At 44.4% G+C, this 20,345-nt stretch overlaps 1 protein-coding gene across 3 annotated transcripts; it reads right to left on the bottom strand.

Annotated features, from left to right (window-relative positions):
- Positions 1 to 297: 297 nt before the first annotated feature.
- On the bottom strand, positions 298 to 20,336 carry CLDN34 (claudin 34). Of its 3 annotated transcripts, XM_035711562.2 has the most exons (4): positions 18,054 to 20,336; positions 17,445 to 17,633; positions 13,328 to 13,458; positions 298 to 6,195 (listed from the first exon to the last, which is right to left on the bottom strand). In XM_035711562.2, exons 3-4 carry the CDS (start codon positions 13,426 to 13,428, stop codon positions 5,529 to 5,531), a joined length of 768 nt encoding a protein of 255 aa, XP_035567455.1. In that variant the 5' UTR covers positions 13,429 to 13,458; positions 17,445 to 17,633; positions 18,054 to 20,336; the 3' UTR covers positions 298 to 5,528. The 3 variants fall into 3 exon arrangements, with proteins under 3 accessions (XP_035567455.1, XP_025292064.1, XP_035567454.1); XM_025436279.3 differs by lacking the exons at positions 17,445 to 17,633; positions 18,054 to 20,336 and adding an exon at positions 15,876 to 15,996; XM_035711561.2 differs by lacking the exons at positions 17,445 to 17,633; positions 18,054 to 20,336 and adding an exon at positions 15,650 to 15,867.
- Between the last annotated feature and the right edge of the window lie 9 nt (positions 20,337 to 20,345).

The raw sequence follows: 20,345 nt of genomic DNA, 5'->3' as shown, positions 1-20,345 counted from the left end.
TATTCTCATAGATTGCTCAGGGTATCTCTGAGTACTCATCCAGAGTGGTCTGCAGGAATTTATTGTCAGGTGAAAAAGCCAGATATATATATATCACCACACACACACACACACCAGATAAAATATTATGGTTGCATTTTGAAAAAGATGGAAAAAATATGAGTACACAACATCCATAGTTACAAAAGAAAATTGGAAAATAAACCAAAAATTTTAAGTTATCTAAGATGGGAAAGAATAGAATGGGGATAGGAACAGACGTTTCTTGAGACTGTTTAAGTAACTTTGACTTAAAAATAATTTTTTAAAGATTTTATTTATTTATTCATGATAGAGAGAGAGAGAGGGGCAGAGACACAGGCAGAGGGAGAAGCAGGCTCCATTCAGGGAGCCCGACGTAGGACTCGATCCCAGGACCCCGGGATCATGCCCTGGACTGAAGGCAGGAGCTAAATCGCCGAGCCACCCAGGGATCCCCGAAAATAAGTTATTTAAGGGGCGCCTGGGTGGCACAGTCAGGTAAGCATCCGACTCTTGGTTTCAGCTCAAGTCCTGCTCTCAGGGTCATGGGATTGAGCCCCATGTCCAACTCTTAAGCTCAGCATGGAGTCTGCTTGAGATTTTCTCTCCTCCTGCCTCTGCACACTCTAAAATAAATGTCTTTAACAAAATAAGTATTTCACATATTCAAAAACTGAACTATGTCAAAACACAAAACTAAAAATAGAAAACAAGATAAAATGAATAAACTTAATTGCTTACCAACTTGGTAATATAACCATCCTCATGTTAACAAGTTTTACAATGCTGTATTTTGACATATACACCTAATACAATGCATTTTAGAGACAAACAGGGCTTAAAAGAAACCTTATGTTTTATTCAGTAGTCTTCTGGCTAATAGTGATATTAGTAACATTTAAAAATTTTTATATATCACAGAATAGATAAGTATGTTAATATTGTTGGGGTTTTTTGTGCCTGGGTGGCTCAGCCAGTTAAGCCTCTGACTCTGGATTTCGGCCCAGGTTGTGATCTCAGGGTAGTGAGACAGAGCCCTGTGTTGGGGGCTCTACGCTCAGCGGGCAGTCGGCTTCTCTCTCTCTCTCTTTCCCTCTGCCCCTGCACCCATTCTCGCATGTGGTCTCTCTCTCTCTCTCTAAAATAAGTAAATAAATCTTTAAAAAAATATCAGTGGGTTTCCAACCTGGGAGAAAGAAATATAATATAAAATTGCAGCTAGTTAAAGAACAAGGTTGAATTGAAAAAAGTTTTATAATGTTTTTTTTCTTCTTAACAATTTATATATCCTAATGCTGTCCACTAAAATACCAAGATATAAAGACAACCAAAGAATAAGCACCACCAGTGCCTAAATACCATCTCCATGTCTCAGGCTCACTGAAGGAACAGCATGCTGGGTCAAGGTCTCGGGCCTGAGACGTACACGATGCACCTGGGACACCCGCTGAGGCTCAAAAAACCCTCAAAGACTAATGGGGAGTGCTAGTGCGGTTTCTTTTTGGACTGATGAAATGGTCCGTAGTCATAGAAGTGGTGCCGTGAATATACTAAAAACCACTCGCTTATACATGTGGTTTTACATGGTATGTGAATTATACTTCAATAAATTGTTATTAAAATGTTATTTAAATAAAATATTTTTAATAACAGTTGGATGGAATCACCATCACTACCACTGTGCACTACCACTGTGCATCACTACCACAGGAATCATGACTGACTCTGAGTCGTAGGAAGTATCTCTCGGATAGTCCGAGAATTAATCAGCTAGTTAAGAGTTAATTAAATGGTGCAACTCTCAGGCAGCCGGGGTGGCTCAGCGGTTTAGCGCCGACTTCAGCCCAGGGCCTGATCCTGGAGACCCGGGATCGAGTCCCACGTCGGGCTCCCTGCATGGGGCCTGCTTCTCCCTCTGCCTGGGTCTCTGCCTCTCTCTGTGTCTCTCATGAATAAATAAAATCTTTAAAAAATAAAAGGTGCAACTCTGGATTCTGGAGGAGGGATATGACTAACATCAACGTGTACTGAGCACACTGTCACAGTGGATTTTTTTTTTTTTTTTTAATTTTTTTTTTAATTTTTATTTATTTATGATAGTCACAGAGAGAGAGAGAAAGAGAGGCAGAGACATAGGCAGAGGGAGAAGCAGGCTCCATGCACCAGGAGCCTGATGTGGGATTCGATCCCGGGTCTCCAGGATCGCGCCCTGGGCCAAAGGCAGGCGCCAAACCGCTGCTGCCACCCAGGGATCCCCACAGTGGATTTTCAATGGGCAAAACCGTGCTGGTATATAACGTAAATCTTAGAGAACTGGAAAAGTATAATAAAAAAAAAATCACTAAGACCTAAGAATGTAGCATAGTCGAAGATGAAAAAATGCTGAAAAAAAAGCAGATCATTCAAGCAAAACTAGTATGGAAGAAATAGTCAAGAATCCAGTATTTTTGCAAAAGTATTACAGCATCATCCAAACAGGCATGAGCCATAAAAGAGCTACATACTCTGAGAAAAGAGTTTTTCTTCCAACATACTGAAAAGCATGCTGGAAAAACTGAGATGAAAACAATATTATGTCCATGAACCTCAGCAACCTTCATCCAAATGATGGCAAGCTCTCAGAAATGGAGACAGTTCAAGAAACAGGCATGCACATAGATGGTGGGCATGCACATTATTGACAGGCTAATGTCTCAAAATTCTCGAGACTGTAATCAGGCAGTTGCACGATTACTGCTTTTATAATTTGCTTTTCTCCTGGGACGCCTGGGTGGCTCAGCAGCTGAGCGTCCACCTTCGGCCCAGGGCGTGATCCTAGTGTCCCGGGATCGAGTCCCACAACGGGCTCCCTGCAGGGAGCCTGCTTCTCTCTCTGCCTCTGTCTCTGCCTCTCTCTCTGGGTCTCTCATGAATAAATAAAATCTTTTAAAAAATGTTTTTCTGGGGCATCTGGGTGGCTCAGTTGGTTGAGCATTGATTGGACTCTTGGTTTTGGGTCAGGTCATGATCTCAGGATGGTGAGATTGAGCCCTGCATCGGGCTCCGGGCTCAGCGGGGACTCTGCTTGAGATTTTCCCCCCTCTCCCTCTGCCCCTCTCCCCTGCTCATGTGCTTTCTCTCTCTCTAAAATAAATAAATGTATCTTTTAAAAAAATGCTTTTTTCTCCTGGGGCACCTTGCTGGCTCAGCCACTAGAGCATGCAACTCTTCATCTTAGGGTCATGAGTTCAAGCTTCGTGTTAGGTGCAGAGATCACTTAAAAAAAACCTTTTCTTAAACTTTAAACATAGGAATCATCACCGAAAAATATTTAATAAAATGATTTTAAGCAGCGTGTATCTGTACTCATTAATATTGTAGGTAGGTGTTTAGCTGGTAAAGTTAATTTGTTTAAAAAAATAAGCTGAAAACTACGAGAGTTTCTAGCAAGTCCATAAAACAATAAATCAATTTTTGGAAAACTCACTTATTTTGAAAATGAGATCCATGAATAGGTTTCAAGAGATCTGTGAAATGGTGCAAAATTTTGTGTGTATGGGAATTATTCTGTGGAGAATTTACACGAAGTCAAGAACCTCTGGTATTAAAAGTTATTAGATGCAAAGTAAATAAATATACTTTAATTTCAACACCTCTCTAACATTTGATGTAGTTGCTAACTCTATTATTGATATGTCTTTCTCTCTACTATTTTGTTCTTTAGGAAAATCATTTTCTTTTTTAAAAAAAATTTTTTTTGAATTTTCTTATTTATTTATTTATGATAGTCACAGAGAGAGAGAGAGAGAGAGAGAGAGAGGCAGAGACACAGGCAGAGGGAGAAGCAGGCTCCATGCACCAGGAGCCCGATGTGGGATTCGATCCCAGGTCTCCAGGATCACGCCCTGGGCCAAAGGCAGGTGCCAAACCACTGCGCCACCCAGGGATCCCAGGAAAATCATTTTCATATAGTGAATTTTGTTGATAAAGTAGTTTGAGGTAACAGTAGGTTATGATGGTCTTGAATAAAGTTTTTTTAATCTTAAAATTATACTGATAGAGACACGTCAAAGGACACATGTCCCTGAGGCTCTATAGCCAAAGATGGGACAGTTTGATCATAAAAGGAATACTGAATGCAATTGAGTGAAACACTTTGAATATATAGATACCCACAAGTTACTGTTAAACACATTGATGAGACAATTAGGGAAATCTGAATATTGACTATGTATTTGATTACATTAGGAAATTCACTTTTCTTGGTGTGATAATGACTATGTGGTTCTGTTAAGAAAAAGGCATCCTTATCTTTTAGAGATGTGTATTGAGGTATTCATGAATAAAATAATATACTGCCAGGGACTTATTACAAAATAATCCAAGGCTAGGGTTGGTGAGAGTGAGGATAGGGATGAACCACTACTGGGCACATAATGAGGATTCCTGAAGCTGAGATAATCGTCTGTCTACCTTTGGATGCATCAGAAAATTTCCATAAGAGAACATGGAGACAATCTCACGAGTTCATACTCAAGCGTTGAGGTGATACTCAGAAAAAAGACAAAAATGAAAACAGATAGTGAAAACAATTTAAAAACTACATTGGTCAACACCAAGATAATTAATGCAATCTTCCCCCTTCCTCTAGACATTTAACAATTAAAGGGGGAAAAATGAAGCATTTACCTTGCCTTTTGGGTAAGAGCTGAATTTTGGAGAACCCAACTAGCCATACTTGATGAGGGAAAGGTCTTCATTACAAAAGCATCCCAGCTACTAAATCTGATAGGAATGTTCACATTAGAGGGATGCCTGGGTGGCTCAGCGGTTGGGTGTCTGTCTTTGGCTTAGGGCATGATCCTGCAGGATCGAGTTCCCCATTGGGCTCCCCACAGGGAGCCTGCTTCTCCCTCTGCCTATGTCTCTGCCTGTCCCTCTCCTTGTGTCTCTCATGAATAAATAAAATCTTAAAAAAAAAAAACAAAACGGGAGAAGAAAGGAGATATAAAGCTGATATGACAGTATCTTGATAGGTGTTGAGTCTGATAATGGGTGTGGGGTGATTCCTTATATTATTCTACTGCATATTTTGGAAAATTTTATATGATAGAGTGATGTTATCACCATATCACAGGAAATAAGGTTGGTTGTCTGTAGCAGACATTTAGGAGGGAAATGTGAGAATCACAGAAAATCTCATTTCTATACACTAGGTTTATGGATTGATTATTTATTCAGCAATAGTTAAAATTCAGATCCAAGAAGACCAACTGGCTGGTGAGAAAGATTTTTTTTTAAGTGAAATTTCTTCAATCAATGAACTGGTGCGTCAGTAAAACAAAGACACAGAAGATAAAGGAAGGAAATTGATGGCCACTTCCTGCCTAAAACTACCTTTGCCATGGTCTTGAATCTTTGGAAATATTTAATAGAACATTCTGCTAATACTTCTCTTTTTTTTTTGCTAATACTTCTCATAAACTCTTGGTCATGTTGGATTCGCAAAGCCAAGGCAAGCAGGAATTCTACGTCTCTGAAGTTTCAGGATGTATTTGTCTGGCCAGGGGGTGCTTGTAGGAGAGGAAAAGCAGCCCACTTAACAGCATCATGAAGGCAGCCAGACATGCCACCAGAAGGGCACTGCCAATTTCCTGACTATCTGGCTTGAAGGGTATATAGAGAGATGGTGGGAAGGTGATACCCTCTTCGTTTATCACGGAGTAGAAATTCCAGACCACAGTGATTGAGATACAGACACCAGCAACCACATTCAGAATCCCTGAAACAATAAATTGGTTGAAGGTGGCGTCCTGATGAATTCCCATGTACACATTCCTAAGTGCAAAAATGATGGCGGCTCTTCCCAAAAGGCCCAGAATGGTGGCGACCAGCAGGAGATTTTGAGAAATACAGATATCAAGAGGCAGGTAAGTATCGTGGTAGGTATAGCGATGACACAACGTGGCTCTGTTGAAGTTGGTGATATATTGGTAAATGCAGACTTTCCACATTCCCACACAGACCAGGCCAGAGGGAGAGAGAGAGGAGTTGTTCATGTACCACACTCGCCACTCCACGAGGCCCGTGGATGTGGTGGTGAGGATCCATCCCACAGTGGCTATGGTGAAGCCCGCCATCTGGCGATTGGTGCTGTTGATGAGCAATAGCATGGTGGCTGCATACCCTGGAGGCCTGCAAACAAGCACAGAGCACCGGGAGGGGGGGTAAGCAGTGCACTGGAGAATGGAGACATTTGACATTCACGCTCTGCTGGTGGGAGCACAGAGCAAGCAAACTTTGGGAAGGGCGCTCTGGCACTATTTTCATCACCACCACCTACTTTCTAACAGGCAGTTCCATGTCTGGTTATTTGTCCAAAGAAATAATTAAGACTGGCCACAAATACTTAGTCATAACGTGGTCATCACGGCACTGTTCATAATACTGACAAGTGGGAAACAGGTTCAAGTCCAATGCAGAGCTTGGTTAAATAATTTATGCCATATCCATGCAACGGGGCTATGTGCCAACACCAAACACATAAGTGGAATTGAACAAGGTGTAGGATTTTTTGTTTGGCTCTGTTCACTTGCATAACGTTTTCCAGTTTCCCCCATGTCGTGACATGTTTGAATAGTTGGTTTCTTTTTATTGCTGGGTCCTATTCAATTGTAGGGATAGGCCACAGTTGAAGTTTTTGGACACTGGGATTGGCTGCAAGTTTGGGTTATTATGAACAGTGCGCTCTAAACATTTCTGTGCAATATTTGGTATGGGAAGATGTTTTCATTTCTCTTGCATAGATACCTAGAGTGGGGCTAGCGGGGTGTATGGTAAGTGTACGTTGAATGTTTTAGGAAGTGGTCAACCACTTCCCCAAGTGGCCACACCATTGTACATTCCCACCAGCACTGCATGAAGGTTCCAGTTTCTCCATCTCTTCCAACAGTTGATATGCTTAGTCTTTTTGATTACATCCATTCTAATTGCCATTAAAACATAATGGAGCCAAAAGGAAGATGTCCAGGAGCTAGCAGGTACGAATAGGAAGTTACAAAAATAGTACATATAATATAATCATGGACAGAAGTAGAACTGGAAGTCTATATGCTAAGTTAGTAAGAGACATTTTTATTTGGGTTAGAGGGATTACGAGTTCTTAAAGCTATTTGTATTGTGAAGGATCACACACATATATTTTAAAAAGCACACAAAATCTAAGTGTACAGCTCAATGAATTATCCCAGGGCAAATAACCACATAGACACCACTTGGTTTAAGACGCATAACATTATCACTTCTTTTCTTTATCGTTTTGTGCCTCAGCATGTACCCCCACGCATCTTGATTCAGTCCTGCCTGTTTTTCAAAACAGGGATCATGCGGTAGGCATTCCTCTGTGACTGGCTTCTTTCACTCAACACTGTGTTTATGATCTTGGGCTGTGATTTTTTTAAATGATGTCTGGGCTATTCAATACCTTTTTAGGAATTTCTGTCATGAGCATGATTTTTAAAAAGAAAAACAATAACAAAGACTTCGTTAAAGTGAAGCAATGGAGGAAGAATTATGTCTGGCACACAAGTACGCTGTAGGAGGTACTACAGCCATTCATTCGCTGTAAGACATAGCAGACATAAAAATTCATAATGTGGGAAAACACCCGTGGAGGGTTGAATTTAAAACACAGATAATAAAACCACAACTTTGTAGTGTGATCTTATTTTTGCCCATCATGACATAAGCTGGAAAAATGCAAAACAAGATGCCTCTGACTATTGGGATCACTAGTGATTTTTTTTTTCATGTTTTACAGTAAAAGTCTATTACGTTTTCTTTTTTCTAAAGATTTTATTTATTCATGAGAGACCCACAGAGAGGGGCAGACACAGGCAGAGGGAGAAGCAGGCTCCCTGTGGGGATCCCGACACGGGACTTGATCCCAGGACCCCGGGATCATTACCTGAGCCAAAGGCAGATGCTCAACCACTGAGCCAGCCAAGCGTCCCTATTACTTTTTCAACTGGGGAAAAATGGGGCACAGTGATTCAAGCATAGAAAGGACAAGGCAGGAGCAGGAATGGATAGCATCGAGGGGTCTGGAATTTATTAGGGCGCATCCCAGATGGGAGGGAGGGACAAGGTGAGGGTATTTTCCAAATTCCTACCAGAAATTCCTTCTCCTGGCCAGAACATTACTGGCAGATGTCATATTTATAAAGATCATTTCTTTTTGGCCAGGTAATGCTGAGCATATTATTTCAAAGGAGCAATTTTATTTATCTTTTTTTTCAGATTTTATTTATTTATTCATGAGACCCAGAGAGAGGGGCAGAGGGAGAGGCAGGCTCCCTGTGGGGAGCCCGACGGGACTCGATCCCGGGTCTCCAGGATCAGGTCCTGAGCCGAAGGCAGCGCTAAACCGCTGAGCCACTGGGGCTGCCCAAGCATCTGCCTTTAGCTAAAGTCCTTGCCCCAGGGTCCTGGGATGGAGCCCCGCTTTGGGCTCCCTGCTCAATGGGGAGTCTCTCTCTCTCTCTGCTGCTCCCACTGGCTCTCTCTCTCTCTCAAATAAAATCTTAAAAAAAAAAAATAAATCTTTAAAAAAGGGAAATGGTTTCATTTCAGTGAAAATTAGGGCAAACATAATACATATTTATATATGTATAAACACAATATATGCAAATATGCAGAACGTGTTTGTATATGAATAGGGAATTTCTGGGTGCAGGAAATGGTTAACGGTTGTCACCTCTGGGCAGCAGGCCTGGGGTAAGAGCTCCAGAGGTACAACTTTCCCTCCATGGTTTTAATTTTTTGCCAGAAATCTGTAATGCTCTTAAAAGTTAACTGATCAGTTAATTGAGAAGAGGGAGAGAAGCAGAACAGAGGCAGGTCATGAGGCCTCTGAGCGAGGCGAGTGGGGCGGGTGGGGGGGGGGGTTGGGGGGAGGGGGGACTCGGGAGGCCTTCGTGGGTAGCAGCCGAGCCTCCCACAGCACTTCTGAGGCCCTGGCTCTGTGCCAAGACAGCACTTCCTAAGCTTTGCAGTCTCAGGACTGAAAAGGTCTCTGCCCTTTGCGCTTAGAAACTGGAGGTGGCAGTTACTGGGTAGTGGAGTTTCAGTTTGGGAAGCTGAAAAAAGTCCTGGAGGCAAGGTACTGGAGGGAGGTGATGGTTGCCAACTTAATGCCACTGAACTGTACCCTTAAAAATGGTTAAAATGGTCAACAACGTTATGTATACTTGACTGCACTATGAAATAAAAACAAAACATTTGTTGATGACCCCAAATGGTTGCATCCACTGATATTTACCATATTAGGAATTAAAAATGAGAAATTTAATTATTATTATTTTTGAAATTTAAATTAATTCATGTAATAAACATCATATATTAACAAGGATTTTTATGAAAAGTGACTATTATCCAAACAAAATTTAGAGGATACTGTTTTGGCAATCTACAAACAGCTTTAACATCAGGCTTTAATGGGAGGGGGCTGCAGTCATGTGTACTTCTGCTTTCGGGTTTTTTTTAGATCAAATGGCATAGAGCCTCTCGAAAACTCCACTGTATGCTTGTGAGAAAGGAGAGTGAAAAAGGCAGCCAACATTTTCATATTGTGAAAAGTTTTGGCCTTGTGGATGGCACCCCACATCCAGCACCTGAAAGAGTCCCCAGACCACATTTTCAGAACCACCCTATTGGCTTTCTATTTATCAACTCCATTTAATCCATTCATCCACTTAATCCATGAATCCCCCCCAAACAACGCTTGTAGGTGGGCAGTTTGATCTTCATTTTCTAAGCAAGAGGGCTAAGGACAGAGAGGTTGAAAAACTTGCCTGAAGTCTATGCAGGAAGAAGTAAGCGGTGGAGACAGGTTGGCTGCAGATTCCATCCTCTTACCACACTCATTTGGGGGAAGGTGGTAGCAAGTACATTTAAGTCCAAGGTAGGAGAGTCATCTAGGGAAGGGAGGGGGACCTCTTCCACTGAACGGAGAGGGGAGGACCTTGAACAGATATCCACATAGCCAGGGGCATTAATAGCTTTGTTCATGAAAGCTAAAAGGTGGACCTAGTTTTCCATCCATATGTGACTGGATCAACGATACGTCGTATATATGTACAATGAAATAGTATTTGGCCTGAATATGGAAGGAAATTCTCTCACACACTATAATATCGATGCACCCTGAAGACTAATCTATGCTGAACGAAATAAGCCAGCCATGAAGGATAGATACCATGTGACTCTACTTACATGAAATACTTAAATCGTCAAAATGGTGGTTGCCAGGGGCCGGGGCAAGGGAACAGGGAGTTAGCATCCAATGGGGCGTGTTCGAGTTTTGGAAGGTGACCAAGCTCTTAAGATGGATGGTGGTGATGGTTGTGCAATGAGAATGGGCTTTATACCCCTGAAATGTGTATTTCAAGTGATGAAAATGGTAAACTTTGTGTTGTGACTCTTTTACCACCATGAAAACAAAAAGATCTCTGGGGTTTGATTTCTTCCTTTCCCCCGGGCCCCTTGGGACTGTCTCTTCCTTCCACACTGCTCACAAGTTCACTCTGTGACTCACATGAGGCCAGAGCTTGATTGGTCTTCAAACATCCGTGATGCGCCTGGCTCTCCACATGCTCAAGGATATTAGAATGTCTTCTGTGGGACTGTCCAAAGACCAAAGTTTTGGCAGAACCCTCTCGATGACTCCAGTTGGAAATACCACCAAGAGCATGACAGCACCGGCAAGCAGAAGTGGACAGAAGGCCTATTCCTCAGAAGATCTGTATGTTCATGGACAAAGAGGGCCTCCAGAAAAGTCATCTCTGCTCATTCCAATCCCTCAGAGTCCAACTGTGCAACTCCAACTGACGATCTACACCTTGGGTGTGCACTGGGTCTGAGACTAGAAGAAATTCCCTCATAATTCATATTCCTAAACTCAATATATCATTTCTAAATGCAAACACTGATAGTATAAACAGAGGCATAAAGCGAGATCGAATTGATGCTAAAAATGCCATTAGTGGGGCGCCTGGGTGGCTCAGTTGGTTAAATGTCTGCCTTCAGTTCAGGTCATGACCCCAGGGGCCTGAGATCAAGCCTTGTGTTGGGCTCTCTGTTCAGTGGGGAATCTGCTTCTCCCTTTCTCTCTCTCCCTCTGCCTCTCTCCCAGCTTGTGCTGGTGCATGCACACACACACATACACACAAACACACACTCTCTCTCTCTCAAAAAAAAAAAAATGGATAAAATCTTTTAAAAAATGCCATTATTGTACACACTTAATGACAGTAGAGTATGGAGTCATTTTCAAAATAAAAGAATCTCAGCAACCCAAATGTCCATCAGCCAGGTGAATGGATGAAAGGTGGTCTATCCATACAATAGAATATTATTTGGGTCTAAAAAGAAAGTTCTGACACCTGCTACTACATGGATGAATCTTGAGAATGTTATGCTGAAAGAATCCAGACACAAATAGACAAATATTTTATGATTCCACATATATGAGAGACCTAGAGAGATCAAGAACAGAAAAGGGGATGGTGGTTGCCAGGGGAAGGGGAAGAGGGTGAGGAGTCATTTAATGGAGACAGTATTTCAGTTTTGCAAGATGGAGAAGTTCTGGAGGTTGGTTGCACAATGTGAATACTGCATGCTTAACACTGTCAAATTGTACATTTTAAAATGGTAAACATAGTAAATTTTGTCATACTTTTTTTTTTTTTTTACCTCAATTAAACCTTTTAGGAGCACCTGGGTGGCTCAGTGGTTGAGCATCTGCCTTCAGCTCAGGTCGTGATCCCTGGGTCCCGGGATCGAGTCCCACATCGGGCCCCCTGCAGGGAGCCTGCTTCTCCCTCTGCCTGTGTCTCTGCCTCTGTCTGTGTCTCTCATGAATAAATAAATAGTCTTAAATAAAAACTTTTAAAAATAAGATTTACTTAAATACTTTGGAGTTCTTACCTCATGGACATTGAACTCTCTCCAGAGTATGTAAAAGGAATAGGATATTGCACTATTTTAAAGTTTATGGAGTAGACATGAGGCCAAGTTCTATGCTGCTCTAAGGGTAATGCAGGGGAGGTGTGGTGAGCTATAGTAGAGGTGGGGGGAAGGGGGCGGTGCATACTGCAAGGCTTTCAGGATCCTATTAATGGAATCGAATTTCATTCCCAGTCCAAGAAAGCAATCCAAAGGAGCCAACTACTGCTGCAGGCAACAGCAGAGATGAATTTCAGAGGCATTATACAAAGTGAAAGAATCCAGAGTCAGAAGGTTACATGCTCTATGATTCCATTTATAGGACAATCTGGAAAACCCCAAAAGCAAAACTGTAGGGCCAGGAGACATACAGGATATTGTGTGGTGTAGGGAAAGGATCAGCAAGAAGGAATTTGGGGGGTGATGGAACTGTTATCTTGATCATACTGGTGGATACACTATGTACCTAGTGCATGTTTGTCTAAACTCTCAAAATTGAACACAGGAAAGACAAATATTTATTGTGTGTAAATTACACATTAAATTCTGAAAATGGAAGGGAAGAGTCAAACTATCAACAGAAGCATGGTTCATGGGATCCCTGGGTGGCGCAGCGGTTTGGCGCCTGCCTTTGGCCCAGGGCGTGATCCTGGAGACCCGGGATCGAATCCCATGTCAGGCTACCGGTGCATGGAGCCGGCTTCTCCCTCTGCCTGTGTCTCTGCCTCTCTCTCTCTCTGTGTGACTATCATAAATTAAAAAAAAAAAAAAAGAAAAAGAAAAAAAAAAGAAAGAAAAAAAAAGCATGGTTCATGATAGAGCTGGAGAAAACCCAAATATCCCTCTACAGTAGAACAGACAAAGGAATTGTGGGTTTTTTATATGATGGAATACTATACATCTTGCACAAATGGTTATGATAGCATTTGTGGTATTTATTGGAAGTACTTATTGACATACTCCTTCCAGCTGGGCATAAATGGTGTTTCACTTATTCATAATTCACTTAGCATGATGTCAGTACCCAACAGGCACGGGAGGTTTTTTGAATGGGCCAAATGTGTCCCTGGAGGCCTGCTCCAAAACTCCTCAAACCTGAATTAATCTGTAGGATGGAGACCCAGCCCAGTGCTGATGGCCTGTTGAGTAGGAAACTCCTAATGGAACTCTAGAGTCTCTGTAATCCATGGCATGAGGTCAAGAGGAACATGACCAAGGAGCATTCTTGCTCTAAAATACATGTTATATATATATAAAATAAAAACAAAAATAAAATACATGTTATAAGGCTTCATGATCTGATGGGAAAAGCAGAGAAATTTACCTGTCTGTTTTTGGCTCCAAGGGGGATCCACTTTCAGCCACTCCACTGGAGTTCTCCGCCTCCGAAACTTGGTAATCCTTTTGTCTTTGGGTAGTTGGCATCTTCTCTCCTATTGGGCCACTGCCAGCCCACTGTCAGATGAGAGCAATGAGACTTTGAAGGATGCTGTTACTATAGTCTGGGTCTCAGCAAAGTGTTCTGGCTCACTGTGTACCACTTACAAACTTATGTACTTATTCCACATTTAAAAGCCTTCAAAGAAAATTTTGTAATAATGGGGCCACTGTGACACGGGAGCTGAGTGGCAAGTATGGCCATTGTGACACTGTGATAGCTGAGTGGAAAGTATAGCCATCTTATGGTTTGTGTACTGTTTGCTAAAAGGAAGGACCACCTAAGAGAATCATAAAAGCCATGCTGCACTCCTTAAGAGTTACTCCCGATTCCCCTGGTCCTTGGTTCTCTGTGTTTATAGATTTGCCTATTCTGGGTGTCTCCTATAAACAGAGTCCTACCACATGTGGCCTTTGTGCCTGGCTTCTTCCACTAAGCATGATGTTTTGGGGGTTCATCCATAGATGTGTCAGTACTTTGTTCCTTTTTGTGGCCCACTAATATTCCACTGTATACAACAGTTTACTTAGTGGGTGATGGACACTTGGGTTGTTTTCTCTTTTGGGCTATTGTGAATGATGCTGCTATAGTAATGTGTGAGTCTCTGTATAGATAGATTTTCATTTCTCTTGGGTAGGTACCTAGGAGTGTAATTGCTGGGTCACAAGGAAACTCTATGTCTAACATTTTAAGGGACCACCAAATTGTTTTCTCAAGTGGCCACACTATTTGATAACCCCAGCAGCAACGTATAAGGCTCTGATTCCTCCACCTCCTGGTAACACTAGGTATTGCTTGCCTATTTGGGTTTGATGACTGTGTATATGGAGTCACTATGTGTGCTCAGTGTAAAGGACCTTTAGGAAGAAGGGGCACTTTGAGGTTAATTGTAGTTTTCTGGTTATTTTCTGGCTTTGTGAAGTTTGAAACATAAATATTCTTACCAGACTCTGGCTCATCACCTGAATGGAATTTCCATCCTCTGAATTGAACAAGCTTTGTGAACCCTGAAATGCTTTCTCCAAGATGGGAGACCTTTCAATGGAGTGTTCTAGTAGGTGTTAGCTTTCATTAACACTTGCAATGTACACCTCACACTTTGCCTGTGTTCTGATGGGTCTTTGGTTCAGACGGGAAAGTCTCTATTCCTAAGGGTGGAACGATGGCATATGGCTGCCTCTTCCCAGGGTCAGAGTGTTATTGTTTTTCCCTAGCCAGGAGACCAAACTTGAGGGCTACACATGTCAGGTAACTGGAGAATGAAGAGGAGAAAAGGGGAAGTAGATGGTGAGGACTCGGGTAGAGAAACAGGCTCAGGAGCGGCGGGCCTTGTGGACTTGAACAGGGCAATGAAATACCAACAAAATCAACAGCAATAACGTAAAGAGCCCCTAGTGAGGCTGCCTCATGATGGTATTGCTACAGTGTCACAGTGCAAGGGCCGCAGAACAAAGAGAGAACTGCTGAGGTCCTAAGTGGGATGAGGTGGCGCCCCTCGAGTCCATGTCAGAAGAGACCAGGAATGGGCATCTGAATGTGAAAGCAAGGAACAGCCAATTCAATCATTGAGAGCGAGTGAAATAAATACTCCTGTGGCCAAGGAGTCAGAACACAATGAAGGGGCACAGAAAACACAACAAACGTTCAAAAAATGAAATGTGGCATGACCCCATGATGCAGCAATCCCAGCTCTTGGCATATACGCAACAGAGGAGCAAGCAGCCAGCTGCCTACCCCCCCCTTCACAACAGCCCAAAGCGGGAAACCCAAGTGCCTATTCACGGATGAATGGATGCATGAAGTGTGGTCTCTACACACAATGGAGTGTTTATCGGCCTTCCTTAAAGAGGAAGGAAACTCTGACACCTGCTCTGCCCTGGATGCACCTTGAGGCATCCCAGTGAAATAAGCCAGTCCCCAAGAGACCAAGAGAGTGATCCCACTTATATGCAGCACTTAGAAGCAGTCAGGGTCAGGAACAGCAAGTCTGACAGCTGTTGCCAGGGGCTGGGGGACAAGGGAACGTGGGTTAGGGTTCAGCGAAGACAAGGCTTCTGTTTGGGGAAAAGGAAAACACACGCTGGACATGGACGGTGCTGCTCGTTGAACATTATAAATGTCCACTGAACCACGTGCTTAAAGTGTGGCAAAACGAGCAACTGTGTGCTCTCTTTTACCACGGTGACACACACACGACAAAGGCCATACCTTCGCTAATCAGTGATGTAGTCTTCAAGGGAATCACCCCCTGGGGGAGGAGGGCCACTGACAGCGGGGGCCCGCCGCACAGAAGCCCACGCAGCTCTTCTCAGGACACCTCCTTCCTTCAAGTGCTCCACAGCAGGCCAGACACAAGTCCTCAGCCGCAATGCCAGCCAGCTGCCCTGTCCTCAGCTTTCTGCTGTCCCCACATTCTGTTACCCATTGTCCTCACCTTCTAAGTTCTCGGTTGCTAGGTCCTGGGGGGTGCCCTGTCCGTTAGATGGCTGACTCTTGATTTCAGCTCAGGTCTTGGTCTCAGGGTCTTGAATTTGGGCCCACGTTGGGCTCCACTTAAAAAAAAATAAGATAAAACAAAAACAAAAAGGTAAAACAAACAAACCCCTTGGTTGTTAAGTCCTGAGCGCCATGACAATATCCATTCTTTCACTGATCAGTGCGTCCCTTTGGTTTCTTTCCTTCATCATGTATCCTCTATCAAGTTTTTTTAGGGGGTGGGTCACGTTTACTTCTGGACCATCCAGAATCCACTTTGAGGATGTGACTGATCACAGAAGTCCTCACTGATTCTCCTGGCCCTCAGAAACGGTCTCTAAGCCACATCATCAGGAAGTAAGCTGTGGCAAGGTGCGCATGCACGTGTTAGCAGAAGTGGCACCCACAAGGGCGAGATTTAGTTGTGAAAGACCACAGGCAACTAACACACTAGGGAAGATACTCTTCATTCGTAGGAAAGGGCCTCCTTGTAGCTGAGGCTTGGATTCCCGGCTTGTTGACACATAATACACATGGATAAGACAGTACAGTACGTGCAACAACTCCTAACTTGTAAGAAATTGACCTAAGACTGGGAAGACTTGAAATGTGGCTTCTGTAGACAGGAGACTACTGGAAAGTCACATGATGTCACCTGGCCAGCACTTAGGACTAGATTTTATACAGAAGCCAAAGCTCCATCAGAATTGCTTGGTATTTCCATAATAAGGAATTTATCCCAAGAAAATGAGTGGAGAGATGTACAAAGATGTAAGTGAAACACACACTCAATGACCTTTATAACCGAGGTTACAGCCGGGAAGACAAACAGAAAAAAAGTCCATTTAAAGAATATTTAGTGAACCTTTCTATGCCCTTATAGTGAAATATTACACAGTCACTCAACACTATGTCAACAAATAATTAATGTTCCCAACATTTTTTTAAAAAAAAGATTTTACTTATTTATTTGAGAGTAAGCAAGAGAGAGCATGAGTAGTGGGAGGAGTAGAGGGAGAGGGAGAAGCAGGTTCCCCAAGGAGCAGGGAGCCTGATGTGGGATTTGACCCCAGGAGATCAAGATGTGAGCTGAAGGCAGACGCCCAACCTACTGAGCCACCTAAGTGCCCCCCACAACGTTATTAAATAAAAAAAATTCAAAAACGTAATTAGCATAATCCTGTTTCATAGAAAAAACGGGGGAAAGGAAAGGAGAGAGAGAGAAAAGGAGGGAAGGAGATGTGTGAATATATGGCCTCAGATGGCAATAGGTCTCCGGCAGCTTTGGCACCTCTATCTGCACAGGAAGGAAGACGACCATTCTAGGCGTGAAAGGGGATCGAGCACGCGGAGGGCCTACCCGACCTGCAGTCTCCTGAGAGTAAAGGAGAGGAAATCTCACGTTGCTCGGCGATGCACACTGCATGGCCTGTTTCATTTATTCGTTCGCTCAAAGCTTGCGTATGTATGAAGCGCTCACTTGTGCCAGGCACCGAGCAGATGAGCACAAATACACATAGTTTCTCACCTTGAGCTTTGAGGGCTTAAGATTTGGCGGGCAAGGGCGGCCCGGGTGGCTCAGCGGTTTGGCACCTGCCTTCGGCCCAGGGTGTGATCCTGGAGTCCCGGGACCGAGTCCCACGTCGGGCTCTCTGCGGGGAGCCTGCTTCTCCCTCTGCCTCTCTCTCTGTGTCTCTCATGAATGAATGGATAAAATCTTCAAAAAAAAGAAAAAAAAGATTTGGTGGGCAAGAGTCTCACAGAAACTCACGCTGGATGATGTGGGACAGGCGCCGGGCTTAGGAGCACGTGCAAGCATGAGCCGCATCGGGCCGCGCGGCCTCGGGACCCTGGGTCCTGCTCATGACGACACACGGCAGCTCCACGTGCCAGGAGCTCCTCCCGCCATGGGACCGGAGACTAGACAGTTACAGACCTACGAGCAAGGGGTCTTTGGATGAGCAGAAGGAAAACCTCAGAAACGGAGAAAACACTTTGGAACTTCTCCACTCTGAAATGGTCTCCGACCTCCAAGAGGTGGCCGGCCGGCAGCACGGACCCCTGCAGCCTCCACCCCGACCCCCGAACGGAAACAGCTTACGCGACCATGCCGCGGCGACCGGAATCCAGAACTTACCATCCGCACCGGGCTGCGATCCAGGGCCCCGTCCAACTTGGCCAGTCACCCGGCGCACGTCCTTTCGCTGCCCCGGGCCGCGTTCTAGGGTCGTGCGGCGCGTTCCCTTGCCAGGTGGCCTTTTTGGAATCGCTGCTCTACCTTGCATCGCCTTGGCCCTTTTAAGAAAACTGGTAGGGCTTGGTTTTGTTTTTAAAGAATTTCCCTCACGTTGGGTCTGATGTATTTTCAGCAAGCACACCTCAGAAAGCAGACTGCGTCCTTAGAGTGCGCTCCGGATGACATCGTGTCCCCTCCTGGTGCCGTCAGCTGCGTGAACACCGCTCGCCGCCGTCTTCCCAGGCCGGGTGCTATCCGGCAGGCCTCGCCTTTGAACTTGATAACCAGGTTTAAGCTGGCGCAGCCCTGTGCTTTGGTGAAATTTGCCAAAGACACCGTCATTGCACTCGGTTATGTCCACCCCCTTTCCTCTCCGCCTGCCGGTCTCAGGTGGTGCATAAGGGACGCGAGCATTTGGGGGACCAGGTGGACAGGTAGGAGGGTGCGCCTATATAGCTTGGGTTTAGGGGGATGTTTACGTAGCTCGCTGATGAGTGAGCAATCTTGTGTGATCTTGACTCAAGATGCCTCACATACAAGAATACACACACCGCGTGTTGCTTTTCTTCTCTTAACGGGAGATGCAAAAAACACGCTTCCAGAATGCCTGCCTTGTAGTGCACAGGCCTGTGGCAGTACAGCAGCTAGGTCTGAAGATGGAACGAATGTCTGGTGTCCCCCTGTCCAAGTGTCTCAGGGTACCCACTGTAGAGCTCCTCCTGAAGAAGTCTGGTGGGCTCATACCAAAGATCAAACTGACACCAGTGGGGCTCGCCGGCCTGGCGAGGGCTTGGGGACAAACGCCCCGCACATTGTCATCAGTGGGTCACAGAACACGCCGTAAGGACCACAGCCCTAGCACTACAGTGGCCACCTATGACTGCATTTGCATCGTCCCCATTTATTCATCTCTTGACCGTTTCAGAACTCAAATGAGACAAGCTGAAGTAGCCTGGTCAGAAGCCAGAAATAAAAGCGAAATGTGTGGTGTCCATCCACTTTTAAAAGTCTAACTTGGGGAGCCTGGGTGGCTCAGTGGTTTAGCACAGCCTTAAGCTCAGGGCGTGATCCCGGGGTCCTGGGATCGAGTCCCACGTCAGGCTCCCTGCATGGAGCCTGCTTCTCCCTCTGCCTGTGCCTCTGCCTCTCTTTCTGTGTCTCTCATGAATAAATAAAATATTTATTTATTTATTTATTATTTATTTATTTATTTATTTATTTATATAAAATCTTTAAAAAAAGTCTAACTTATGAATATCTTCCTATTTTCAGTAAATATTCACTCTAGTTTGGAATAACTTATTAAAGAGACCTCCGCACCCCCCCGCCCCCTACGTCTAGCCTTCAGGTCCCACAAACCTACCCTGGAACAGAAACCTTTCTCAAAAAAAGAAAAAGAAACCTTTCTCATCCTCCCAAGCAAAAGAAATCCCCATCTCCCTGGTGGCTCTGGCAGATTCGTTCAGGGAAGGCATTTTCCTCCAGGGGCAGATGGAATGAGGAAACCACAAGAGCGTACACTTACGGAGGACTTTTCTGAAACAGGCATGGCCTCGAAGCACATGAACATCAGTGAGCTCACTTGAGCTCTGGAGCTCTTCTCCAGTTACAGAGCAAAAACTCAAGAGGCTCAGGGAGGCCAAGTATGTTGCTCACGGCCGTAAGGCTAGGGAGCAGCAGAGGTGCCCTTGCTCCAGGAGCGTGGCTTTAGTGTCCTTCTGGATTAGGAGATATGGGTGTGGGAGGACAGAGCCTGTCAGTGGCCCCAATTCTTCGCACCCTGCATTCATTCACACTCTGCCACATGACTTCATAGCTTCTGCCCCCGAAGAGGTGGGACACATCCTACAACCTGAGCTCAGCTGTGGGACTTGCTCTGACAATGGAAGAGGGGCAGTGTGATGTAACCAGGTATGTGGAAGATACCTTCGTGTCTGGGTTTGCTCTCTCACGCACCTGCCACTGACATGCCCAGGCCAGATTGCTGGTCCCGGGAGGAAGAGGAGAGGCACACGGAGCGGAGACTATCATGATCTACAAATTCACGAGCTAAAGAAACACTCTATGGCACACTGAAGTTTTATAGTTGCTTGTTAACAGCATAACTGTGGCAACAGCGAGTGGATACACTCTGTGTCCCTGACTCTTTCCTGACTGCAAACTCATCAGCCTTGGCTAGACTGGCATAACGTT

Source organism: Canis lupus, chromosome X (genome assembly GCF_003254725.2).
Source record: "Canis lupus dingo isolate Sandy chromosome X, ASM325472v2, whole genome shotgun sequence".
In the NCBI taxonomy this organism is placed as follows: Eukaryota; Metazoa; Chordata; class Mammalia; order Carnivora; family Canidae; genus Canis; species Canis lupus.
This window is presented reverse-complemented; position numbering and strand designations above follow the sequence as displayed.